Below are 12,759 nucleotides of genomic sequence, written 5' to 3' on the forward strand. Positions count from 1 at the left end.
GATTACAGACATGCACCACTGCAGCAGACTTCTCCATGGGTGGTGGGGTCCACACTCAGGTCCTCATGCTTTCACAGTAAGCATTTTACCACTAAGCCATATCCACATCCCCTAGCACACTTTTTAAGTCTAAGCTTCTATAATCAAAAGAATGGCAGTGTAGAGCTGGAGAGATTGTTTAGCAGTTAAGGCACTTGCCTGCAAAGCCAAAGAACCTCAGTTCGATTCCCTAGTACCCATGTAAGCCAGATGTACAAGGTGGCACATGCATCTGGAGTTTGTTTGCAATGGCTGGAAGCTCTGGTGGGCCAATTCTCTCACTCTTTTTCTCTCTCTCTCCCTCTTTCCCTCTCTCAAATAAGTAAAAATAAAATATTTTTTAAAAAGAAAGAAAGAATGGCAGTGTAGGTAGGCGAGCCTTAGAGTCAGCCTCTGGCATTTGGTGACTGGGTCACCAGCTCTGTGGGGATGCACAAGCCAGTTCTTACTGAAGCACTTTGGACGCTGTCTTCATCGCTGAAACAGCAGCAGTGACGGTCACCTCACCTGGCAATTGTGAGTTTTGAAATAACCACATTGAGCATCTTACCTGATACCTGCTTTTGGTAACTTCCACCCACCGAGCCCACCAAACCTCTCACCACTAGGTGGCACCATCACTCCTGGACAGACTCAATTTGCTGGATGATGTGACAACTTCCAAATGACCCATGTCCTGGCTGGAGGGTGACTCCTGGTAAAGCTCCTGCCTGGCATTCTCGAAGCTTTAGGACTGTCTGGAAAAGAAAACAATTGACTCACACAGGAGGTTAGGAAGGTGGCTTACTGGGATAAAGTGCTTGCTGGGCAAGCGTGAGGACCCAGGTTCAGACCTCCAGCACCCACATAAAAACTGGGCATGGTGGCATGTGCCTGTAGGACCAGTACTGGGGAGGCAGAGACAGGAGGACCCCCAGGGGAGGCTGGCTAGCTAGATTAGCCAAATCAGTAAGCTCCAGGCTCAGTGAGAAACCCTGTCTTGAAAACTAATAAAAAATAATAATAATAATCACAACAATGACTAGGAGGAGAAGGAAGGTGAGAGTGAAGGAGGAAGATATCACAGCCTCTGGCTTCCTCACTGGGCAAAGTTGTAGAACACATACATGTACAAAGACACATGCACATGTTAATTACATGCATATTAGCTACTTTATTATTGCTGGAACAAAATTCCTGGCCAGAAGCAACTTAAGGAAGGAAGGGTTTGTTTTCGCTTACAGGTTGAGGTTATAATTCGTCATGGCAGGAAGGCATTGAAGGCAGGACTTGAGGCAGCTAGTCACATTTCATCACTGTGATGACGCAGAGAGTGACAAATGCTGGTTCTCAGTCAGCTCTCTCCTTGCTATACAATAGGGCAGAACTTCAGTCCATGGAATGGGGCCATCCATTGTTAAGATGGGTCTCCCCACCTCAATAAATGTAATCAAGAGAATCCCTCACAGGCATACCCAGAGGCATCTGGGTGATTCTAGATCCTGTCAAGCTAACATCAGCATAAAGCATCATAGTGTGTATGAACACACACACACATTTTAGAAATCACAGCTTCGAGGCTGGGGAGATGGCTCAGTGGATAAAGTGTTCACTACACAACTCTGTGTACCTGAGTATGGATTCCTAGACCCCACGTAAAACAGGAAGCTGAGGGGGGTTTCTGTAATCCAGTGGGTACCTATGGCAAGAAGGGAAGCAGGTGACTTTCTCAGTAGCTCGCACAGGAGGAGTGAACAACAATGACAGAGCCTGCCTCAAGTGCAGTGGAAGGCAAGCGGCAAGCCAAAAGTTGTCCACTGACCTCGCCGCCGTTTTCTGTCCCTGCTTGAGCCTTTCCTTCAGCCCACTGCCCTCCCGCATCTGGGAGGTGGTCTCAGCCCTCCACGTGGGCTCCTCTGCCTGCTCTTATTTGTCACCAGCGCTCTCCTTCAAGCACCTAGAATTTCCTCCCACAAAGTTGCTGAAGGCTTTTGCCCACAGATGCCCCTTTCTCCTGTTCTCTTTGCTGCTGTGGATTCAGTGCTTATTTCTTTACCACCACTTCGAAGGTTTATAAGGAAAAATTGAGACTCAAAACAGCCAAGTGCTCATTCCACCATTTTCAAATAAAAATTAGCCGTCAGCTTAAAAAAATATATAAAATAAAAGTCTCTTGGTGCAGGGGAGATGGCTTAGTGGGTACAATGCTTGCCATCTAAACATGAGGACTTCAGTTTGGATCTCCAGCACCCACGGAAGATGTCAGGTATGGCAGTGTGCACCTGTGATCCCAGCACTGGAGAAGGAGAAACAGGGGAATCCCCAGGGATTGTTAGCTAAGCAGGCTAGCTGAATCAGTGAGTTCCAGATCAATGAGATACCCTGTCTTGTTGATAAAAATAAGGTGGGAGCTGGGTGTGATGGTACATGCGTTTAATCCTAGCACTCTGGAGGCAGAGGTAGGAGGAAAGATGGAGGGAGGGAAAGAAGGAAGAAAGGAAGGCGGGAGGGAAGGATGAGGGAGGGAGAAAGGAAGGACAGAAAAAGAAAGAGATGGAAAGAAGAAAAGGAAGGAAAAAGAGAGGAAAAGAGGACGGGAGGAGATAGGAGGAGGAAGGAAAATGGAAAGAAAGGAATGATGAGGAATGATGGAAAGAAGGAAGGAAGGGAGAAGAGAAGGAAGGAAGAAAGGGAGGAAGGGAAGGAAGAGAGGGAAAGACAGAGGGAGGGAGAAAGTGAAGGAGGAAGGGAGGGAAAGAAGGAAAACTACACGAAGGCTAATGTTACTGCTGAGTGATCACTGAGCCTGACTGCTCATGTGACCTATTTTCCCCACAGATATGATTCCTACAATTCAGTTATGCTGCCCGTAGACCTCCCTGCCCCTCTGGATGGCTTACCAGAAGAAGACAGACTGGAAACTATTGAACGGTATTTGGGTGGGGCCAGGCTTTGATCACTAATGCAATATATTTTTCAAAAAAAATGTGGAAGATGCCAAGGGGCATTGCAAAAGAGCACTGGACCCTGAGCTTATAGCCCAAAAGAGCAGAGATGGCAGAGTGATGTCCTACCATGTCACCACTGAGATGAGATGCCCATGTTACAGTGGAGAATAAGCCTCCCATCCCTGAGGTCTAAAATTGGCTGATCATTAGAGCTCGAGAAGTTCAAGGGGAGGGAGAGCCGAGGAGGCACTTCCATGGTCAAGTGGGCTTGGGTTAGTTTGTGAAAGATAGCAGGTTTGGACAGGCATTAAAAAATATTAGGGGCTGGAGAGATCGCTCAGAGATTAAGGTGCTTGTCTGCAATGCCTGATGACCTAGGTTCAACTCCCCAGTCCCCACATAAAACCAAATGCATAGTGGTGCATGCATCTGGAGTTTGTTTGCAGGGCTAAAGACCCTGGTGTGCCCATTTTCTCTCTCCCTTCTCTCTCTCTTTCTCTCTCTCCCTCCCTCCCCCCTCTCTCTTTCTCTATCTATCTATCTATCTATCTATCTATCTATCTATCTATCTATCTCTCTCTCTCTCTCTCTCTCTGTCTCTTCTCTGTATCTCACTCTTCATGAAAATAAATTTTAAAAAAATTAAAGAAATATTATGTAGGCTGGGAGAGTGGCCGTAAAATGCCTGCTGTACAAACATGAAAACTTGAGCTTGGATTAACCAGTACCCACGTGAAAGCTGGATGTGGTGACACGCTCTTGTAATCCCAGCCCAGGGGAGATGGAGTGAGTAAAGCTCTTGCTTAGCATACAAGGCAGACCTGTGTTCCATCCCCCAAGTTTAACTGCCCTCTTCTTCTAAGGTCATAAAGATTCTGAAACTAAGGCTGACATTTCCCAGCCTCCCTTGCAGTTTGTCCTCCATTTGACTAGTCCTTCACCAGTGCGACATTAGCAGATAGGATGTAGGCTTCAACAAAGTCAGTGTGCCTACTCCACATTCTCTCTCCCCGCTTTCTCTAGTGGAAACCCAAGCAGACAGTGGCCCGCTTAACCATCAAACAATAGGCTGTAGGTAGCAAACCATGGCCCATAGGCAAATCTGCCTGCCACTTGTGCCTGAAAATGGAGTTTTGTTGTAACTGGCCACAACCAGTCAATGATGTCTTCCCTATGATTCACTTCATGCCAAAGTAGCAAAGTTGAATAGTTGTAATGGAGACCACATGACCCATGAAATCTTTTATTTTACATGTCTGCATATGCACATGTGTGCATGTGGTGACCAGAAGACAATCTCGGGTGTCATGTTCAAGACTGTTGCCTTCCTCCTCTGAGATAGGATCTTTCATTGTCTTGGAGCTCACTAACTAGGCCAGACTTGCTGGCCAGTAGGCTCCGCCTATCTCCAGTACCCCATGCTATGATTGCAGGTTACAGGCATACACCACCATGCCCGGCATGTTGTGGGGGTTCTCGTGATTGAACTCAGGTCCTCATGCTTGCAAGGCAAGCACATTACCCACTAAGCCATCTATCTAGCCATGACCTACAAGCTCGTCATAGAAAAATGTTGCTGAACTCATGTCAAGTAGACTGTCTTATCACTGTGACAAAATACCTGTCAAAAACAAATTAAAGGGCTAGAGAGATGGCTTAGCAGTTAAGGCACTTGCCTGAAAAGCCAAAGGACCCAGGTTCAATTTCCCAGGACCCACATAAGCCAGATGTGCAAGGTGGTACATGTGTCTGGAGTTCATTTGTGACAGCTTCAGGCCCTGGTGTGCCCATTCATTCTCATTCTCTCCCTCTCTCTCTCTCTCTCTCTCTCTCTCTCTCTCTCTCTCTCTTTCTCTCTCTCATAGATAAACAAATAAAAATAAAATATTTTTAAAAACAACTTAAAAAACAAAAGACTTATTCTAGCCCACAGTTTCAGAGGTTTCAGCCCATGGTTGGCTGGACCCATGGCTTTGTACTTTAGGCAAGTCAGAAACATCACAGTGGCAGGAGGCTACAGCTGAGGCTGCTTACTGCATGGCCAGGGAGCAGAGAGAAGAGAATCAGGAAGGGGTAGAGGAAACATTATGTCCTTCAAAGGCAAACCACCAATGACCTGCTTCTACTAACCAGGTTCCGCCTCCCACCTCCTCCCATTAATGCCATGAAATTACAAATCCATTAGTGGGTTAATTCCCTGGTAAAGTCAAAGTCTTCATGTGGAAATCATTTCCAAAAAGCCCTCCTCTGAACATTGCTGCATTGGAAACCAAACTTTCAGCACGTGAGCCTTTGGGAGAGACACTTCCATATAAAACTGTAACACCTCTGCTCTAGGAAAAATGCCCAAAAGACAAAAGCAGTCCAAACTCCTTGGATTTCTTTCACTATAGACTATTTAGAAATATATGCTTTAGGGGCTGGGGATATGGCTCAGTGGATACAGCACTGTGCCATGCAAACATGAGGACCAGAGTTTGGATCCCCAGCACCCATGTAAATGTCAAGTGGGAGTGGCTGCCCACATATAATCCCAGCATTGGGGAGACAGTGATATAGATTCCCCAGGGTAAGAGAGCCAGCTAGTTGAGCCAAATAAGCAAGCTCTGGGTTCAAATGAGAGGTTGTGACTCAGGAAAGAAGGTAGAGAGTGATCAAGGAAGATGTGTTAGACCAACCTCTGGTTTCCACATGCACAACACACTCACACACATGAGTGTGCACCCATAGGTGTGCCCCCACACATGCAGATATGCATAGCATGCATGCATACCACATACACAGACATGCAAATATTGTAAAATTTAAATTTTTGCAGTCACTGTGGACTTTCTAGTCACCCTTGGCCTTTGATTTCTATTCTAATTCCACTGTGCCCATAGAACATAACCTGAGAAAATCCCATCTTCTGAAATTGCTGGGGCTTTCTTCATTGCCCTAGACATGGTCTGTTGTGGTAAATGTTCCGGGTACACTTGGAAAGAATATGAAGTCTATGACCTCATTTTTAAATTTCTATTTGTTCTCTGGTTATAAATATCTGTTCCCACCATTGCTGGCAGAAGGCGGTCTGTCTACCCTCTGCTTCTCTGCACACAGACTCAACACAAGTAAATGGAACCCGCATTGAAAGACACAGGGAAGGCGTCACTCCTAAGTCATCACAATCGTTATTCCACTTTTAGGCTAGGAAGTCAAAGCCGCTCCCACTCAACAGCTTCTTACTTTCCAGTGAGCTCTGTGAGCACAGCACAGAAGTCACGCTGACTCCAGAAATGATTCAAGTGGAATTCCCCATGTTGACCCAGAAGGACACCAGGAAAGAGAAGTAAGTGGATGGTTTTAAGTTTTAAGAGGTAGCCTTGGATCGAGTTTGTCCTGTGTGAAGTTTAGAACTATCCTGTTGTCTTAATGTAAGCATCTCCAGCTTTGAAAGAGACATAATTCCAATGCTTCAAATGTTTAAATGTATATTATAATTTTTGCACAATTAGCTCCTGTGAATATTTTTAGCAAATAAGCCTTTATAAATTAAACCAAGGGCTAGGGAGACAACTCAGTCAGTTAAGTGCTTGCTTGCAAGCATTTGAGCCACAAATTTATATTCAAAGAATAAATAAATAAATAAATAAAGAGGCCAAGTGGGTGGTGAACACCTTTAATCCCAACACTCAGGAGGCAGAGGTAGAGGATCACTGTGAATTTGAGGCCAGCCTGAAACTACATAGTGAATTTCAGGTCAACCTGGACTAGAGAGATACCCTACCTTGAAAAGCAAAAAAAGAAAGAAAGATAGGAAAAAAGAAAGAAAGAAAAGACCTTGGTATGGTAGTACCCACTTGTAACATGATGATGAGTCAGAGACAGATCCCTGAAGCTCACTATCCTGACAGTCAGGCCTACTTGGTGAGTCTCAAGGCCAAATCTCAAGAAGGAAGGGTGAATAGTGTTTCTGAGGAACAACACTCAGCTTGTCCTCTTGGCCTCCACATGCACACATGTGCATGCACACACAGAGACATACACACATAACCCCACATCAAATCTAATCTATGCATTTGCTTATCCTTCAGTTTCAGAGGTGTATTTGTTACGTATTAATAGCAGATTGAGTCTCACTCAGTGTGAGGAGCCCAGGCTCTGGAGCCAGACGAGACCAGACTCTGAATCAGAGCTGTACTGTTTCTCACTCGTGAGCTCTTCCCTTGTTACCAGGCCTCAGTGTCCTCATCTGTGACATGCAGAAAATAAACTCTTTCACGGGGCATTTGTGAGTATTCAAGAAGATGCCAAAGACAAACAAAAACGTTCTTTCCTCTTCCCCTCCATCAAGTATCAAGCAAGCATCAGACTGTTACATTTTAATTTGAATGAGTATTTTTGTAATGTAAATTCTGACGGTTGTAATTACCCACTGTTGTAGTTACCTGGGCTGTGCTGGGATAACACACCTGACCAAAAGCAGCTGATGGGAGAAGAGGGTTCACTTACGCTTGTAGTCGAAAGGGGAAGTTTCAGTGCGGCAGGGAAAAGGTGGGAGAGCAGACGCTGGACATCACTTCTTGCCATGACAACAGGCAGAAAGTAGCAAAAGGATGAGCTGAGCTCTCACAAGAGGGAGGCTGATCTACGACACCTCTGAGCCCCCCTCTAGCTAGCAACATACCTCCTCCAGCAAGACCCCACCTCCCAGATTGTCACCAGCTATGAATCAAATATTCAAAGCATATTAGTTTTGGTGGCAGGGGGGCACTTCTAATTCAAATCAGCACAACCTTCTCTAGGAAAAGTGGCTTATAAGTTTAAAATTCCATGTTAAAAAATGCTTCTTTTGGTTTTGTTTATTTGGTTTGGGATTTTTGTGTGTGTGTGTGCCAGGATCTCATGCAACCCAGGCTGGCCTCAAACCCACTGTATAGCCAAGGATGATCTTGAACTCCGGATCCTCCTGCCTCCACCTCCCACATACTGGGATAACAGGAATGCACCATCATGCCTGGCTGAAAAATACTTTTAAATTTAGGGCTGGAGAGATGGCTTAGCGGTTAAGGCGCTTGCCTACAAAGCCTAAGGACCCATGTTCAGCAGATCCCACGTAAGCCAGACACACAAAGGTGAGGCAAGGACAAGGTTGCACATGCCCACTAGGTGGCACAAGTGTCTGGAGTTCAACTGGACTGGCTGAGGCCCTGGTGCACCAATTCTCTCTCTCTTTCTCTCTCTCTCTCTCTCTCTCTCTCTCTCTCTCTCTCTCTCTTTTCTTTCTCTGTCTCTCTATCACTCATTCTCTCTCGCTAAAGTAAAAAACAAAATACAAAAAAAGATACTTTTAAAGTTTAAAAAGTCAGAAAATACAGAAAAATATGAGACTAAAATAAGAATAATCCTACAATATAGAGTTAGAAACTTGTCTATTTTGATCATAAATATATACATAGATATACATATATATAGATATGTACATATAGATATACATATATATAGATATGTACATATATGTGATGTGTGTACATATATATACACATATAAATATGTACATATCTTTAATTTAACAAAATTAAAATGCATTATACAGATTTTGTCTTCAGCACTTTTTTAATATTTTTATTTAACAGATATAGAGGGAGAGAGACAGAGAGAATGGGTGCACCAAGGCCTCTAGCCACTGCAAAGAACTCAAGATATGGGTACCCCCTTGTGCATCTGGCTAACGTGGGTCCTAGCGACTCAAACCTGGATCCTTTGGCTTTGCAGACAAATGCCTTAACCGCTAAGCCATCCCTTCAGCCCTGCCTTCAGCACTTTTATCTCACAATATATTATAAACATACATTTATATATATGGATAAACATTGTATTTCATTGAGTAGATATGCCATATGTATTGAACTGACCCTCTGCTAATGAACATACAAAGTTTTTTTTAATATATTTATTTATGAGAGAAAGAGGCAGAGAGAAAGAGAGAGAGAATTGTCATGCCAGGGCTTCTAACCACTGCAAATGACCTCCAGACACATGTACCACCTTGTATATCTGGTTTATATGGGTACTAGGGCATCGAACCTTAGGCTTCATAGGCAAGCACCTTAAATGCTAAGCCATCTCTCCAGCCTCAACATCCAAACTCTTTGCAGCAAATATCTTTGAGTTATAATTTCTTTAAAAATTGTTAGTGTTCCTAAAGATAAAGCTCTAGAAATATATGTACACTTTTTAAAAAATATTTTATTTTTATTTATTTATTTGAGAGAGAGAGAAAGAGAGAGAGGAAATATGGGAGGGATGGAGAGAATAGTCAGGCCATAGTCTCCAGCCACTGCTAACAAACTCCAAATGCATGTGCCAGCTTGTGCATCTGGCTCATGTGGATCTTGGGAAATCAAACTGAGGTCCTTTGGCTTTGCAGGTTAACACCTTAACCACTAAGCCATCTCTCCATCCCCATGTGTGCATCTTGAAGTGTTTATATACGCTTCTTTATGAACACCCACCAGCAGAGGACAAGACTGCCCACATGCAGGTGCTCTGGACCCCATGGGATACTTACTCCCCTTTTGAATTTTTTTTTATCAGTTGTTACAAATAGGATGCATTTTTTAAGATAAAAATATTTAAATATCACTACTTGTTTTAGTGTTGATGTATTTGTTTTAAAACTTCTCTTATGGTTAGGCATGTACATAAGTCAGTTGGTAGATTGCTTGCCTAGCATGCATGAAGCCCAGCATTCAGACCTCAGCACTGCATGAAACTGGACATGGTGGTACATGCTCATAATCCCAGTACTCCAAGAGAAGTGGGGGCAGACAATTAGAAGTTCAAGGTCATCCTCAGCTACACAGTAAGATCAACTTCTCAAAAACAAACAAATAAATATTCTCTTGTGCTTATCAACTATATTTCTTTGTTTATAAGAAGCTTATTTTGCCTGTTTCACCCTTGATTCTCACATGTTAAAAGTCCCTCTGATGTCAAGAATTATTCTCTTTTGCCCCAAATCGGTCTTCTTGGTCTGTCTTCAGATGCTACTTCAGGTATTCTAGAGAACTGTCTCAGTAAAGCAAGGGGTCTCTCTGTTTCTTATGGTAGTTCCATGTCTTTTGTTTTGGTTTGGTTTGGTTTGCTTTGGTTTGGTTATTGTTTTTGTTGTTTTTGTTTGTTTTTTGGTTTGGGGTTTTTTGTTGTTGTTGTTTTTTCAAGGTAGGGTCTCACTCTAGCCCAGGCTGACCTGGAATTCACTCTGTATTCTCAGGGTGGCCTCGAACTCATGGCAATCCTCCTACCTCTGTTTCCTGAGTGCTGGGATTAAAGGCATGTGCCACCACGCCTGGCTTGTTTTTGTTTTTTGAGGTAGGGGTTCACTGTAGTCCAGGCTGACCTGGAATTCACTATGTAGTCTCAGGATGGCCTCAAACTCATGGTGATCCTACTACCTCTGCCTCCCAAGTGCTGGGATTAAAGGCACACACCACCATGCCTGGCATCACCAACATGTCTTATAAGACAGATTGGCATTCTCTGAACAAAGAAAATTTAGGAAATAAAAGATTTTATTGAATTTTGTTGAACATTTGTTTGAATCAGTTAATTAATGCAATAAAATTAAATACACTACCTAGCATGTAAACTCTGTTATACCTGAACAAATAAGTTCACTTTGAATTTTGTTTGAAGTTTCACATAGTTTAGTAAATGTTTTAATAAAAGGATTTTATCAAATCCTTTGGGGCTGGGGGGATGGCTCGGTTGGCAAAGCACTTTCCATGCAAGCATAAGGACCTGAATTTGGATCCCTACCACCCACGTAAATCCTGGGCATGGTGGTACACACCTATAATCCCAGTGCTCAGAAGGCAGAGACAGACAGTTGGGGAGGCTGCCTAGCTAGACTAGCTGAACTGGTGAGCTCTGAGTTCTAGTAAAAGACCCTGTCCCAAAAAACCTGGGTGGAGAGCACCAGAAACACCTAACATCAACCTCTGACATCCACATGCGCACACATGTATGCACTCCATACATACATACAACAACAACAAAAGGCTAGATGGATGGCTTAGCACTTGCCTATAAAGCCAAAAGACCCAGGTTCAATTCCTCAGGACCCAGGTAAACCAGATGCACAAGGTGACACATGCATCTGGAGTTCATTTGCAGCTGCTGGAGGCCCTGGCACACCCATTCTCTCTGTCTCTCTCTCTCTCTCTCAAACAAACACATAATTTTTTTAAAAAAAATCTTAGGTTTAAAAAAAAAAGAGGCCCTGTCTCAAACACACACACACACACACACACACACACACACACAAAAGCCTACAAACCTTATTTCATGTCAAAACCAAACTTACCTGGCAGTTTGGGGCAATGGGTGTCTTGCGCATTTATTAAGTGCCTATGTGTGTTCTTGTGCTTTTGATCTTCAGAGACACGAAGGAGCAGGCGCAGCCCCTTGAGAAGGTGGGAGACAAGGTGCTTGAGGAGATGAGGACTCTGAGGAGCAAAGCTCTCAACTTGCATCTGATCCTGGAATGAAAACCACCAGCGGGTCCGCTCCTCTCCTCTGCTTCCCACAGCTCCCCAAGGTCCTCTGCGTCCCTTGACATTCTATCCACATCTGGAATTCAAGTGTCCAGAGACAAAAACTGAAATGTGGATACATAATTTTTTAATTGCCATTTTTCTTTCTGAAAATAAAATACGTAACATACGTGATGACGATGTTGGAAGTTGCACTGGAGCAAAACCCTCCTGAGAAGGCGAGAGCCTCTGTGACAAGAGGAGAGCCACATGCTCACAGTGGTGTCTACGAGTCATGTTTTGGGTTATGCATGAGGCTGTGTATGCAATGCGCATGCATGCATGTGTCTATGTATGTTATATGCATGTATGTGTTCATGGTGTGTATGCCAGAGGCTGGCATTGGGTGTCTTTCTCTATCACTCTTCACCTTATTTTTTTTTTTTTTTTTTTTTTTTTTTGGTTTTTCGAGGTAGAGTCTCACTCTGGTCCAGGCTGACCTGGAATTAACTCTGTCATCTCAGGGTGGCCTTGAACTCATGGCAATCCTCCTACCTCTGCCTCCCGAGTGCTGGGATTAAAGGCGTGCGCCACCACGCCTGGCATCCCTTATTCTTTAAGACAGTATTTCTTGCTGAACCTAGAGCACACAGATTGACCAACATTGGGATTAAAAGTAAACACTCCCAGGGCTGGAGAGATGGCTTAGTGGTTAAGCTCTTGCCTGTGAAGCGTAAGGACCCTGGTTCGAGACTGAATTCCCCAGGACCCACATAAGCCAGATGCACAAGGTGGCACATGCATCTGGAGTTTGCAGTGGCTAGAGGCCCTGACATGCCCATTCTCTCTCTTTCTCTTCCTCTTTCTCTCTCTACCTGTCGCTCTCAAATAAATAAATAAAAATAAACAAAAAAATATTTTTTAAGTACTCACTCCCACACCTGGCATTTAATGAGGGCTGGAGATATAAACTCAGGTCCTCACACATGCATAGCAAGCACTTTACCCACTGAGCCATCACCACAGCTCTCTAAGAGTTTTCCATGGTTTGGGGTCAATGAGTCAGCACATTTGAGATGAAAGGGGGCAGCTATGCCATCTTTTCTCAGAAACTTGAGGACTGTGACAGCAGCAGCCACTCCTAGGACAACTGACATTAGTGGGAACAATGGCTCTGGAGAGGACATTGTGAGATGACTAGAAATGCGGACTAGTCTGGGAACAGCTGGAAAGTTCCCATAAGCACCTGGGGTGGAAAGTCATTATAAAGATGCCCA

The 12,759-nt window shown here is 44.0% G+C and overlaps 1 protein-coding gene across 2 annotated transcripts in view; it reads left to right on the forward strand.

The window, feature by feature from the left end:
• Nucleotides 1–11,554, forward strand: part of Cfap221 (cilia and flagella associated protein 221) — a 99,382-nt gene extending 87,828 nt beyond the window's left edge. For both annotated transcript variants that reach the window (XM_045150630.1, XM_045150631.1), the window contains exons 22-24: nucleotides 2,857–2,949; nucleotides 6,199–6,294; nucleotides 11,389–11,554. In XM_045150630.1, coding sequence (XP_045006565.1) covers nucleotides 2,857–2,949; nucleotides 6,199–6,294; nucleotides 11,389–11,497 — 298 coding nt within the window. In that variant the 3' untranslated portion in view covers nucleotides 11,498–11,554. The remainder of the gene's footprint in view (nucleotides 1–2,856; nucleotides 2,950–6,198; nucleotides 6,295–11,388) is intronic.
• The last annotated feature ends 1,205 nt before the right edge of the window (nucleotides 11,555–12,759 follow it).

Source organism: Jaculus jaculus, chromosome 5 (assembly GCF_020740685.1).
Source record: "Jaculus jaculus isolate mJacJac1 chromosome 5, mJacJac1.mat.Y.cur, whole genome shotgun sequence".
Lineage (NCBI taxonomy): Eukaryota > Metazoa > Chordata > Mammalia > Rodentia > Dipodidae > Jaculus > Jaculus jaculus.